The sequence below is a fragment of the Colobus angolensis genome, unplaced genomic scaffold (assembly GCF_000951035.1).
Source record: "Colobus angolensis palliatus isolate OR3802 unplaced genomic scaffold, Cang.pa_1.0 Scaffold71, whole genome shotgun sequence".
Lineage (NCBI taxonomy): Eukaryota > Metazoa > Chordata > Mammalia > Primates > Cercopithecidae > Colobus > Colobus angolensis.
In genome coordinates, this window is record NW_012120821.1 from 1,361,106 (window position 1) to 1,376,095 (window position 14,990).

The 14,990-nt window shown below is 36.3% G+C and overlaps 1 protein-coding gene across 5 annotated transcripts in view; it reads left to right on the forward strand.

The window, feature by feature from the left end:
• The window catches only part of CORIN (corin, serine peptidase), a 266,093-nt gene that overhangs the window by 61,502 nt on the left and 189,601 nt on the right, over positions 1–14,990 (forward strand). For 2 of the 5 annotated variants that reach the window (XM_011927324.1, XM_011927326.1), the window contains exon 3: positions 7,429–7,629. The exons of 2 other annotated variants lie outside the window; for them this stretch is intronic. In XM_011927324.1, the coding sequence (XP_011782714.1) occupies positions 7,429–7,629 (201 nt within the window). Of the gene's footprint in view, positions 1–4,382; positions 4,423–7,428; positions 7,630–14,990 lie in introns of those variants that run through there. One more of the 5 variants, XM_011927329.1, reaches the window with a different exon arrangement.

The following is a 14,990-nucleotide window of genomic DNA, read 5'->3' on the forward strand; positions in this document are numbered from 1 at the left end:
TATTCCAAAAACTCTCATTAGAATGCTTCTGACTTTCTTTCTCAGCCTGTTGAAGACTTGGTTTTAAATATTCATCTGCTCATTTCATTCATCCATATATATCTAAAATAAATTTATTTTAGCCATAAGCTTATGAAAAATAGCTTAAAATTACATTTCTAGTTTTCTTAATATGATGGAAAAATGTATGTATGGCTTCTTAATTTTTTAATGAAATGAGGAAAAAAGAAAAATTATAGTGGTATGTAGAGTATAGGAAGTTTAATAAACTGTTCATTTTTCTTGAATTCAATAAAAATATTTCTCTTTAGAAATGACCTTTCTCCTCAAAAATGTTAGATGAGCTGGAGATCATTGAACTTAAATACAGTTTTCTCTTAGCAAATTTCTCAGCAGTTTGTGGCTTTTACAAGAATTTGGAGGTAAAAGAATCTTAACTTCCTAACTTATAATGTATTCTCAGTATCACTTAAAAATAGAAAATCTCCCAAATTCTTATTTCTTCACACCCAAAATTTAAGATTATCTATGATCTTTCATGACCTGACTCCACGTTACTTAAGACTTCAAATTCTTTGAGTAAATCTGGCTTTCTGTTGTAAATTCACCAACAGAGGATCCTCAAGCATGAGAATTTTTTTTCTTTAACTACTGAGGCCCAAGGTTATATATTATGTCTAAAGCTTTTTGAAATGGTAGTCTAAAGCCTTGCTCTCAAGTGTGGCCCATGGAATAGCGGCATCAGCGTCACTTGGAAATTTGTGTAAAATGCAGAATCCAGAATCTCAGTCCCCACTGCAAACCTGCTGAATTTGCATTCTAACAAGAACCACCCCAGATGATTCCTATACCTCTATCAGTCCCATTCTGATCCTCTCTTTCACTTCTTTTCATACTCCTTTATCTGTACTTAGCAAGCCCACCAGTGTCTTTTTATCCAATGTGCTTCATTGGAAACCAACATGTATTTGAGCAAGACTTTGAAATGAAGAACCTGTGTTTCTCTCTGTGTCTGTGTACATCAGTTCATGGTAAGAATGTTCACTGTTAGTTGGTGCCAGCAATGCTTTCTTCTCCCCAGATGTGCTATGCACATGTGATCTTCCTCAGTGTTGACTACTACATTCATTTCATTATGCTCTTCAACTATGCCTTCGTATTGTTACCTCTGATTGTCCTTCAGTCTCTCTGGCTGCTGTTTCTCAGTTTCCTTATGCTAACCTTTCTCTAGCTGTCCATTAAATGGCAGGTGTCTGTCCTCAGCTCTCTTCTCACTTTACACTGATACCCCTCTTGGCAATGTCAGCCATTTCCATTAGTTCATTCATCATCCAAACGTTCAACAAATATGTATGGAGCCCTACACTGGTGCTAGGTGTTCTGCTTGGAGATTGATGTATAGATGCATGGGACAGACAGTTCCACTTGAGTGCATATGTGCTACCATATAACCAGTGCGTGCTCTGGGAACACAAAGGAGGGACAGCATTGTTGGGGAGTCTGGTGAGGCATCTGGAGGAAATCATCAGATTCCTTCAAATTTGGGCTTTTTTTCCTCCCCATTGAATGTTTCACAGGCCCTTTATATTCAATAAAGTGTAACAAAAACAACAACAACAAGCTCCTAGAAATCTATTTTTCATACTCTATTATCTATTGTTTTAGTCAAGATTAGCTAGACTCTGTCATGTAACAACAACAAATCCCCCAATACTGGTGATTTACAAACCACAGTTAATTTATTACAATACTACATGTCCTTTGCAAGATGGCAGGAGGCCTGTGCTCATCGAGGTCTTTCAGGGACCAAATTGATGAACTAGCCACCATCTTGAACCTTTGTGGTGATTGTGCCAGAGCTCTGAAGGCTCTTACATCAGCAATTAAATGCTTCTGCCTAGAAGCAACACTTTTTAGTTTTGCTTATAGCCTTGAACTTGAAGCAAAGGCTCACTCAAGAGGCCAGAGAATGCAGTGCTCAGCTTGTGCCCCGGTAGAAGGAGAGAGAATTGGAAATATTTGATGAACAGCACTAACGATATCATACCAACTCAGTTGGGGATACGTTTGTTTACTACATCATTCAAACCAGAGACCTCAAAGGGACCTTTCTCCCATGTTCATATGATTTTGCATCTTTGGAGCTTTCTCCCAACGTTCCCTTTGCCCTTAGGGTTTTGGCATTGGCTAAGGCTTTACTCTTTTCTCACTTGGAGTATTACAATAACCTTATAACTAACCTCTAAACGTTTAAACGTCACCCTGCTGCCAAACTGATCATTCTAATATGTTTCACCCTATTTAAGATATTTCTAAAATTTTCTATCACAAGGTAAATTCCAAGCCTTGTACAAGACCTATCCTGTCTGGTGTCTCTTCCTTTTCCAGCCTTTTCTCTTACCAGGCTCCTGTGTGCTAGCCATATTTTTAAATTACTTGCTTCTGGGCCTTTTCATATGTTTTTCCCTTTGTTTTATCAAGAAAATATTTCACTCCCTATTGCCACGCCACCTTCCTCCCTACAAATACTTTGCTTAAACCTAGAAAATCCCTAATCAGCTTTTAAGATTCACATTTAGGATACTCTTCTCTAAACAGACTTTCCTGACTTTTTCAAATGGAATGAGGACAATCTCTCTACTTTTTGCTACCACATTGTCCTATGCATATCATTCTCAAAGCACTTGTACCATAGTTTATATGAACATTTTTTAGATCGCATGCCTGTCTCCCTCAACTAATCTATAAACATCTTGATAGTAAAGACCTCTTACTAAATGTTGTGTTCTCAGCAGAGTAAGTATGAAGTTCTTGGCACATAGAAAGTACAAAGTAAATGTCTTTCACATGGCTAAAGATACAAAGCTAAGAAATTAATTTTAAAATCACATCATAGGAAGATAAATTCTGCAAGCACACAATGATTGATTTTTAAAACCTGTATGTTTTGTCCAAAATGAAAAGTGTGTGTGGGTATATGTATATGTCTATTTGTCATGTCCCAACTCAAATATTGGGCAAGTTAATTCACTCTCATAAACTTCAGTTTCCATCTCTCTAAAACTGTCAAAATGATTAATTATATTATCTGTTTGATAGGATTATTGGAAGGTTAACTCAGTTGATGCCTATAGTGAGGGAACTTAGCAAGGTGCTTGTATTAATTTCCTATTGCTCCTGTAACAAATTACCACAAACTTGGTAGCTTAAAAAGATAGCACACATTTATTATCTTAGAGTTAAGAAGTTCAAAATAGGTCTCACTGGGCAAAATTTAGGTGTTTCTTCTGCAGACTCTAAAGGACAATCTATTTTCTTGCTTTTTCTAGCTTCTAAGGCTTCCTGTATTCCTTGGCTTGTGGCTCCTTCCATCTTCAAAACAAGCAATGGTCCGTTGAGTTTTTCTCACAGTTCATGACCCTGACACATACTCTCTTATCTCCCTCTTCTACTTATAAAGACCCTTGTGATTATATTGGGCTCACCTGAATAATCCAGGATAGTCTCTTCATCTCAAAATTCTTAGTTTAATCACATCTGCAACATCCCTTTTACCACATAAAGTATGTAAAGCAGAATATTCACAGGTTCTAGGTATTGGGATATGTCATCTCTGGGGCAGCATTATTCTCCCTACCACAGTGCCCAATCTCTTCTTTACAAGGAATCAGTAAAGTTTGACTTTTATTATTATTAGAATTATATAGTGTTTCTTAAATATCATTAAATTGTTTTTTTGGCTATATAGCTGAAACACTTTTGAGCCAGACTATCTTAATACAAAGTGACTTTCTATTGATAATTTAGCATGAAAAAGCCATAATTTTCTCACTCCAAATTTGGGTTAAGTGATTCACTTCTGAAAATTAGCCATTTTGTGACACTGGGATCCACTTATAGTAAAATGAAATTGATATTTATCTGAAAGTACCTTAGTAGCCCTAAAGAAGACAATTTTATTGTGATTACCATCAATGTTAGTAATGACTAACAGTTACGGAGAACTTAGTGCAAAGAGCCATTCGAAGTGTTTATATAGGTATTGGCTGATTTGATCCTAATGTTGTAGTACTTCTCCTTAGTTCAGCTAAAAGCTGGGTTCTTGTTACACATTTATGAAAGATTAGGCTCACAGACACTTTGAACGGTGAGAAAACTGGAATTTATTGGGCGAAAAGGAAAAAAAAGGGAAACAGGGACTCTCAGCAAAGTGGGACTCCTGCTAGCCAGTTTCCGCCTCACAAATTGAGTCCCAGATACCACCCTGGAACAGGAGAGGCCAGGCTCCTCCCCTCTGCAAACGGTGTGAACCTTCTGAGGCTTCACCCCATTGTGCACTCCTCCCAGTGCCAGACCAGTCGGAGGTTCTGCCAGGGAGCCATTTTTATTTGGCTGTCTCACCACAGCCAGCCCCATGAACAGGTGTTTTATTTTTCCTTCCTTTTACGGCAGTTGAGACTTTGTCCAAAGTTTCAGGGCAAGTGGTAGAGATGGGATTTAAACTCAGGTGGTCAGGCTGTAGAACCTGTACTTTTAACCATAGCACAATAAACACAGAAATGTAGAAAAGAATGAGGCAGTATTAGAAGAAAAAGTACTCTACTTTGGGCTAGTATCTCTTAGCATTTTTATAGCTCATCATGATACAGGTTGAAAGCATTTAGTTTTATTGAGTTATAATACTTGCGCTTAAAAAAACTGCATTGTAGACAACCAACTGTGTTGGGAGTTGGTCAGCTTCCAGAGATACTTGAAAACAAGTTGTCCAGTGAGTTCAGGCTTGTAAAGACATGTCCTTTAAGTTTATTCTCTCTCTCTCTTTCTCTCCCCCCAGAATATACTTTAAAAACATTAACTACAGTGCCTCTCAAATATTATCTTTCTCTTTATTCTGCCAAATTGCTTTCAATACATAAAGCTTAAGAGTAATGAAGCTGCCTTTTTAAAAGAAAGTTGTTATCCAAGTCAGTGTTTTCTTAAAAATGTCAATGTTTCAGAGGACTTCTTAGGATAAACAGATGTTATGAACACTTTATTTTTATTTATTATTATTTTTTTGAGACAGAATTTCACTCCTGTTGCCCAGGCTGGAGTGTGATGGTGTGATCTAGGCTCACTGCAACCTCTACCTGCAGGGTTCAAGCAATTCTCCTGCCACAGCTTCCGTAGTCGCTGAGATTACAGCTGAGTAGTGCCCACCACTATGCCCGGCTAATTTGTTTTTTGTGTTTTTAGTAGAGATGGCGTTTCACGTCAGGGTGGTCTAGAACTCCTGACCTCAGGTGATCCACCCACCTCTACCTCCCAAAGTGCTGGGATTATAGGCATGAGCCACTGCACCCAGCCAGATGTTATGAACACTTTAAACACTGTTTGGTTAAAATGATAAAGGAAAGATTAAAATGATAAAGGAAAGATTATTAATAAGGCTAATTATTACCAAAAAGGAACAACTGTTGAAATATTTTATATGACAAGAAACTCATTATAAGGGAATTACTCGAGGATACAACCGTGAACAATTGGCATTTGCTAAAAGTATGTTGACAGAACTGGATGCCTACTCACGGATTCAACAAGATTAAGTAAATCAACTTAAGGGCCTATATATATTCATTACAACCACATTAGCATAAATACCACCTTATGGAAAAAAAATCTCTTTATGCCAAAAATAAGGAAGAGAGCAGTTAAATGGATGTAAGTAAAATTATAGGTAATTGATTAGTAAATTATTCTGTATGGATGAAATACATTTCCTATAGTAATTAAGCCTATCACATTTATTTTGATTAGGATAAATTGTAAATCATTTTGAAAATCAATAAGAATTAAATGAATTCCTTCATTTTACCTACTGCATTTGACTTTTACTCATGATCACACAGACAGTTTGTGCATGTTACCTGCATTACATCATCATGATTTAGCTTTTATGCTTCAATGTTTTATTTAGAATCTTTTGGCAGAGGAAACTGTTGATCTCAGTTAGCTAGAAACAGCTGCTTTTCCATTTTTATTTGTAGTTAATATTTTCCAAGTGTCAAGCATATGTAGAGAAATTTTTTCCATACACTGATATTAAACATTTTATTTATATTTCTTTTATTTTTAATGGTCTTTGGGACTATTTAGAAAAGTGAGAGCCAATTAGAGCATTCACTGTAAATGCTTTTAGAAAAGAAAATCTCCCTTGGGTATTTCTATGGATGGGTCAATATCACATTTATTTATTTTCATGGCATGCTCAAGTACAGTGCGATATTCTGGAAGCAAAACCTGCTGTCTATTTTGACTGAGTTAAAAATACATGATCTCTTTCCAAGTTTTCAAAAGTTTCTTCCTAAAGACAAAGCAAGGTGGTTTTCAATAATCTTAGGTTTGGTTCTTTGTTTTGTCAATGAATGGATACCTTGAGAAAGTGGCCAGTTGATAATGTTAGTTTAATGAGTATGGAAAACCAAACATCATATGTTCTCACTCGTAAGTGGGAGCTAAGCTATGAGGAGGCAAAGGCATAAGAATGACACAATGAACTTTGGGGACTCAGGGGGAAAGTGTGGAAAGAGGGTTAGGGATAAAAGACTACAAGTTGGGTGCAGTGTATACTGCTCATGGCATGTTCCAAACTTCGCGGGGTGCATGGGTGCATCAAAATCTCACAAATCACCACTAAGGAACTTACTTATGTTACCAAACACCACCTGTTTCTCAATAACCTATGGAAATAAAATTTTTAAATGAGTGTTTCTTATTTCATATAGTTATATTTTTATTTTCTGGTCGAAGATGAAGATATTTTCTTCTTTTAGTTTGTGCTTTAGAGGTTTTTTTTTTTTTGGTTTCTATGATGCAAGTTTTGATAAATGTATGAGCCCTCCTATTTTTTATTTGCGTATTATGCATAGTTTACTGAAAATTAGTGCAAAATGTGGGAAATAAGCTGATGGCAATCACCATTGTGTCCTTTGATGACAGATACAGTGAGTGATAGGGCACATGACCTGGGTCCTGAGTAGCATACAATGACCAGTGAGATTAAGAAACTAAGGAAGCAGGAAGAAAATGCTGTAAGATTCACCACATTTTATTTGTGGTGAGTCTCGGGTGAGGTAGAATTGCCCTAAATTTTTGAAGCACCAGGAAACCTTGATAGGAGACTCAGTTTCCAAACCATTGGCTCATGAGAAAGCCATGTTTCATCACAGGGCTGTGTGATTTGTGGTAGAAAAGAAACTCTTGGTTTTGTGGTTGTCGACCCCAAAAAGGAGGTCATTGTTGCGGCTTTCATCTTTGTCTTTGTGTTTACCTGGTTAGAATGACATATGGGAAAGTAGCTCTAGAGTTTTCTTAATGTGTTTTAAAATAAATACTTCTAGTAATGTTTCAAACATAGGATTTTTGTTTTGTTTTGTTTTTGTCTTTCAGGAACATTACAAAAGGTCTATTTTAAATCAAATGGGAGTGAACCTTTGGTCACTGATGGTGAAATCCAAGGGTCCGATGTTATTCTTACAAATACAATTTATAACCAGAGCACTGTGATTTCTACTGCACATCGCGACCAGCACATTCCAGCCTGGACTACGGATGCTTCTCTCTCAGGGGACCAAAGTCACAGGAATACAAGTAAGTCCAAAGGTGATACATGCTAGAGGCTTTTAATGTCCCACAAGTAGGTTTTTAAGTTTGGCAACCAATCCTTTTAATTCACAATCACTTACTGGTCACACAGGAAAATCTCCACTCAGTTTCCCGGTAAGCCTTGCTGAGTGCCCTATTCTGTTTGTTTGTTTGTTTGTTTAGACGAAGTCTTGCTCTTGTCACCCAGGCTGGAGTGCAGTGGTGCGATCTGAGCTCTCTGCAACCTCCATCTCCCGGGTTTAAGCAATTCTCCTGCCTCAACCTCTTGAGTAGCTGAGATTACAGGTGCCCTCCATCACACCTGGCTAATTTTTTTTTTTTTTTTTTGTAGTTTTGGTAGGGATGGGGTTTCACCATGTTGGCCAGGCTGGTCTCAAACTCCTGATCTCAAGTGATCCACCCGCCTCAGCCTCCCAAAGTGCTGGGATTACAGGCGTGAGCCACTGTGCCCTGCCAAATGCCCTATTCTTAAACATGAAATGCCATCAGCCCAGATGTTCAGGTAGGAATGAGTAAGAAATGGAAATGTATCAATACCATTCAATATTTCTGAGGTCTGAAAATTTACGCTGCTTGCCCCAATATAGTGGCATTGATTTTGTAGTGGTTCATCTGTGAAAGTTTGCACTACAGTTTTGAAGTTTTTGAAGTTTTAAGTTACTTATTTTGAGTTAATAAGTAAGTTAAGTCACTGACTTTGTTGTTGGTCCCTTGCAGGAGGACCCATTCAATAACAGGATCCTGAGTGATTTAATGGGAGCTATCTCCCTATTTACATTTTTTTTTTTGAGATGGAATCTCTCTCTGTCTCCTAGGCTGGAATGCAGTAGCACAATCTCAGCTCACTGCAACCTACGCCTCCTGGGTTCAAGCGATTCTCCTGCCTCAGCCTCCTGAGTAGCTGGGATTGCAGGCACGTGCCACCACGCCTAGCTAATTTTTGTATTTTTAGTAGAGACAGGGTTTCACCATGTTGGTCAGGCTGGTCTTGAACTCCTAACCTCATGATCCACCCGCCTTGGCCTCCCAAAGTGCTGGGATTACAGTCGTGAGCCACTGCACCCAGCCCCCTATTTACTTTTGAGGCATTCATGTTTTTTTTTTTTTTTTTTTATCTTGCTTCCTTTTTCACCTTCTATTATTGGCTGTAAAGTTTATTTTACATATTGGTGAATGACAAAAAAGAAAATCACACCTTGAGAAAAATGGCATGTGCCAAACTCTTCTGCATGAGGACAAAGGGAAGGATTTGTTAGTTATTGCAGAAGAAGAGCTGGGAGAGAGAAAAGACAGAAAGTGTGGACATGGGGCATGATGAGATGATGAGAGGTGACAGATGACATGCTCTGGAATGTGACTCTACCTTTTGATAAAGTTACTGTGCTTCCAGAATACTCAGTGGGAGTGGATTTGTATGGAAAATGCCAAGAAGCTTCAGCTCTGATACAACCAATGCTAATAAAAAATAATCAGAGCACAGTACAGCCACTGCCAGAATTTTATCCATAGTTGTCTGGCCTCTTCATTTCTACTTTCTAAAACAAGGTTATGTGATTGAAAATTACACAAAGCCCATCCACCCATGATCATTGTCTTGGGTGTTTCTCTGTCTTTCATGAAAACCCACAAAGGGCTATCACATCTTAGGTCTGAGATGGCATATTTATTTTTATTTTGAGCCAGGAAAGGAAGGATTAAGTTGACTTTTAGCTATCATAGTATATGTTTGCCAGTGTTTGAGGAAAAGCAGGATTATTCTATTTCTCCAACCCAAAAGAGACAGTTTGGATTCCACTGTTTCACGGAGCACCTATAGGTATTAACTGTTTCTTGTGCATAGTGTTTACCATTGATTCTTATGGATTTGGGTTCATTATCTGACAATATTTTTGCAAACCAGAATTATGCCAAGTTAAGTTTATTTTCCTCATGGGTTTAATTTTGAGGTTTTATTTTTCAGTCATGTCTTAAGCACTTCATTATTCTTAAGAACAGTGGTTTTCATCAGAAGCGCAGAAGCAATTTAAACAAAAACTCAGTCAAGTTAATGTGGTTGCAATTACAATAATTGTGATTTTCTTCTACTAAGTGCATTTGTCTTTATTTTGAAAGTTACATTATTTGTTAAGATTCAAACAGGATTGAAAAACACATGTCCTGAAGAGTAAAGAAACATGTGGCAGTTGTTGCTCAGATTGGAAGTTTGATAGAAGTCTCTCTGACTCATCTGCTCTTCCTATGGCTGGAACGTTGCTTGTGAATATGAGCATAAATTGACATGTAGAAGAAATCCAGGTGAAATTAGAATTGTTAAATGGAGAAAGGCCAAAACCCTAGCATATGTGTCATTTTATGTTGTTAATGTATTTGACAGTTAGCATTAGTCTTTACTGTCTGGCCACATAGACTCAGTATACTGTCAATATCAACTAAAATTATTTATTGCAAAAAATTTGATAGTTTTCCATACATTTAAGTAATAGTGCAAGCCTGTGATTATAGAAGTTTTAGAGTTTTTAGGGAATGTTTGAATATTTTCTCTGTGATCCTTATAATTAACTGATGAAATACACTAGACAGGTAATAGCATACACCATTTTTTCGTGGTGTGAAATTGAGGTTTAGAGAAATTAGTTGATGTATCCAGTATCACTTGCCTAGCGATTAGTAGACATGAAATTTTGATTCAGATCTTAGGACTCTAAGATCAGTGCTCTTTCAAGTTTTTCATCATCATTTAATCTTATTGTTTTCTTTGCAGTAGCATTATTAAACAAATTTTAAGTTCTGGGAGAGAAGAAAGAGTAGACTTTTTTGTTGTTGTTTCTATTGCTGTATAGTCAATGTGTAATAAAGTATTAGTTGAATGAGTAAATAAATGAACTATAGACATTTTAAATTTTAATACATGATTTATCACTTTTGCTAGAAGTGCCTGATCACATTTCTACTACTTGATGTGTATTTCACCAATTTTACTTAAAGTGCCATTTAATGTCTTAGATCTGTATTAACACCTAGCAGAGGGTTTACTTTTATCCTCCTCTTTTATTATTCTCAAATTAAGATGTTATTTTCAATTCCTGGCATATATAAAATCTATTTAAATATACTTCAGTCCAAAAATACAATGGTCAGACATTCTATTCTACCCAAATATCCTGGGTAGGAAAAGTACCAAGAAATAGTCTTTTCCTAAGACATTCTTCTTGAAGGTTCTTAATGTAATGCCAAGACATAGAATCCTGCATTTAGTAAAGCTTTAACTGGAATACCCCCTGTATTACACTGTGTAGCATAGTTAGGTTTTGTGAAAGTGAAATAAGCTTTATGTGATATCTAGTACTTCTGGAGTTAACATTAGTTACATTTTGAAAACAAATTATAATGTGAAAAAGGAAAAGGCCCATAGTTAATGTTCATACTATGTTTTAGCAAGGAATTTTTCTAGGTTGTATTCTGTATCTGGGTTTTTATTTTCATCATTTTTTCCTTATGTATTTTATAGCTATTTAAATATATATTTAACTTTAAGGAAAGGGAAAACTTCTGCCAACCAAGACCTTTTGGGTAAAAGATAACATGGAACACAATAAAATAACCTAGTAACTCTGATAAGAAGTTAAAGTGACAAGAGAGTAAATTCATGTGCTGAAAGCTTAGAGCATTCTGTTCTCTTATCACATCTTTGATAACTAGATCCTAAATCTTCTATTTCAGATGAAAATGCATTATCCCTCTCATGTACTTTTCTAAATATCTGCTTTTTTGAGATATAATTCATATACCATAAAACTCATTCTTTCAATGTGTACATTCAGCAATTTTCAAATATATCACTGTGTTGTATAACCATCACCACTATCTAATTTTTGAATATTCTCATCATTGCAAAAACAAGTCATATTCCCTGCCCCCTAGTTCCCCTTTCCCTCAACTCCTGGCCAAAACTAATCTAGTTTCAATCTCTATGGATTTTCTTATTCTGAAATTTTTATATGAAAAGCATCAGACAATATGTGGTCCTTTGTATCTGCCTTTTTTTATTTTACATGATGCTTTCAGAATGCATCCATGATGTAGCATGTGTCAGTACTTCATTTCTTTTTAGTGCTGAATAATATTCTATCATGTGGCTGTATCACATTTTCTTTATCCAGTCATCCATTGTTAAACATTAGGGTTGCATATACATTTTTTATATGAAAAGCATCAGACAATATGTGGTCCTTTGTATCTGCCTTCTTTTATTTTGCATGATGCTTTCAGAATGCATCCATGATATAGTATGTGTCAGTACTTCATTTCTTTTTAGTGCTGAATAATATTCCATCATGTGGCTGTATCACATTTTCTTTATCCAGTCATCCATTGTTAAAAATTAGGGTTGCATATACCTTTTTAAAAACTATTATCAATAATGCTTGTACATGAATAACTTGTACAATATTCATGTACAAGTTTTTGTGTGGAAATGTTTCCAGTTCTCTTGTGTTTATACCTAGAAATGGAATTGTGTTATTTCTCTGTTTCCTTACTTGTCTTCAGTCTAGTTGTTCTATCCATTATTGAAAGTGGGGTATTCAAGTCTCCAACTATTTCTTTTTTTTTTTTTGAGATGGGGTCTTGCTCTGTTTCCCAAGCTGGAGTGCAGTGCACGATCTCATTTCACTGCAACCTTTGCCTCCTGGGTTCAGGCGATTCTCCTGCCTTAGTCTCCTGAGTAGCTGGGATTACAAGCACACTCCACCATGTCTGGTCATGAACTCCTGACCTCAAGTGATCAGCCCACCTTGGCCTCCCAAAGTGCTGAGATTACAGGATGAGCCACTACGCCTGGCCTTCTTTCAGTTCTATCAACTTTTTGCTTCAGATATTTTGATGGTCTGTCATTAGGTGTGTAAATGTGTACAGCTGTTGTATCTTCTTGCTATTTTGAAACTTTTATTAATATATAATGTCCTTCTTTATTTATTCTACCCATTTTTGATTTTTTTTTTTTTTTTTTTTGAGACAGAGTCTTGCTTTCTTGCCCAGGCTGGAGTGCAGTGGCCTGATTTCGGCCTACTATAACCTCTGCCTTCTAGGTTCATGCAATTCTCCTGCCTCAGCCTCCTGAGTAGCTGGGACTACAGGTGCATGCCTCCATGCCTGGCTAATTTTTGTATTTTTAGTAGAGACAGGGTTTCACCATGTTGGTCAGGATGGTCTTGATATCCTGACCTTGGCCTCCCAAAGTGCTGGGATCACAGGAGTGAGCCACTGCGCCCGGCCACCATTGTTGATTTAAAGCCTATTTTGTTGATACTGATTTTCCTTAACTTATTATGGAGTTATATCCTTATAAACCCATTGTAACTTGAAACTGTTGTAAGTAAAAAATACATTTAATAAATCGAACCTATAGAACATTGTAGCTTAGCTTAGCCTTCACCTTAAATGTGCTCAGGACATTTATATTAGCCTGCAGTTGGACAAATCATCTAATACAAACCCTATTTTATAATAACATATTGGACAGCTCACGTATTTTATTGTATACCTTACTGAAAGAGAAAAACAGTATCGTTATATGAGTACTCAAAATACAGTTTCTATTAAATGTGTGTCACTTTTGCACAATTGTAAAGTTGAAAAATTATAAAAGTCAAACCATCATAAGTGAGTCATCCCACTATCTTCTTTTGGTTACTATTTGCAGGGAATATTTTTATCTATCCTTTCACTTTCAACCTGTTTGTGTCTTTGAATCTAAAGTGAGTCTGTGGTAGACAGCATATAGTTGGATTATGGTTTTATCCATTCTGCCGATCTCTGTCTTTTGATTGAAAAAATTTAATCCATTAATATTTGAAGTAATTACTGATGACAGACCTACTTCTGTCATTTTGCTATTTGTTTTTTATATAACTTATAGCTTTTGTTCATCCCTCATTTCCTGGATCATTGCCTTCTTTTGTGTTTAGTTTTTGTTTTTTTTAATATTGAAACATTTAAATTCCTTTCTCATTTCCTTTGTCATATATATATATATCTCAAAGCACATATATATATACATTCTATAGCTATTTTATTTATGGTTACCATTGGGATCACATTTAACATCCTAAAGTGATAGCACTCTAACTTGAATTTATTTATTTATTTATTTATTTGAGACAGAGTCTTGCTCTGTCACCCAGGCTGGAGTGCAGTGGCACGATCTCGGCTCACTGCAAACTCCACCTCCTGGGTTCACGCCATTCTCCTGCCTCAGCTTCCCGAGTAGCTGGGACTAGGGGTGCCTGCCACCAGACCCGGCTAATTTTTTGTATTTTTAGTAGAGATAGGGTTTCACCATGTTAGCCAGGATGGTCTTGATCTCCTGACATCGTGATCCACCCGCCTCTGACTCCCAAAGTGCTGGGATTACAGACGTGAGCCACCGTGCCCAACCTCTAACTTGAATTTAGACTAGTTTAACTTCAATAACAAACAAAAACTCTGTTCCTTTAACTGCCCTGTCCCACCTCTGAAACTTTCAAACATTCGATAGAATCCAGAGTTCCAAAATAGTTACATCAGATAGATTCTGCCAGTGCAGTTGTTGTCTAGGTGGGGAGACAGATTGCTGGTGTTTTCTGTTCCACCATCTTCCCAGATGCTCTCTAGTAAAAAAATTTAACTTTGACAGTTTTCTTCCTGGTATTTTCACTGTTTTTATGGAGGAGTAGATTTTTGGAGGATCTTACTTTGTCATTCTGGGAGTATTTCCTACTTCTCAATTTTTTTTACCTTACTTATTCACTCTGATTCCTTCTTTCTCATTTCCTCCAATATGGGGAGTTGATTTTTCTCCTTCTCTTTTATATAATATATGAGTGTGATTCTGTTATATATGTTATTTGTAATTGAAGTTATTTCCCATTTTTGCATAAATTCCTTCATTTCTTCTCCTTCTGCCTAAGAAGAACCTAATAACAGCCAAATGTGTATGATTTTATAGTTTTCTCCATCCTCTTGCAATCTCATTTAAACATGTATACATACAAAATTTAATATTTTATATTATCCCATACAAAATTTAATCCATTAATATTTGAAGTAATTACTGATGACAGACCTACTTCTGTCATTTTGCTATTTGGATAATATTCACATAGAGGATTTGGGAAATTGTTTTTATTACTTTTTTTTTCACAAAATATCTTTCCCATCCAAGAATACTTCAAGTTAATATCTTCAAGGCAAAAGCTTAATTCTAATCTGTTGTTATAATGACTAAATAGTATTCCATGTTGTCATGATACCATAATTTATTTCAACCATTTCCCCAATAATGGGAATTCACTTTATATCCAGCTTTT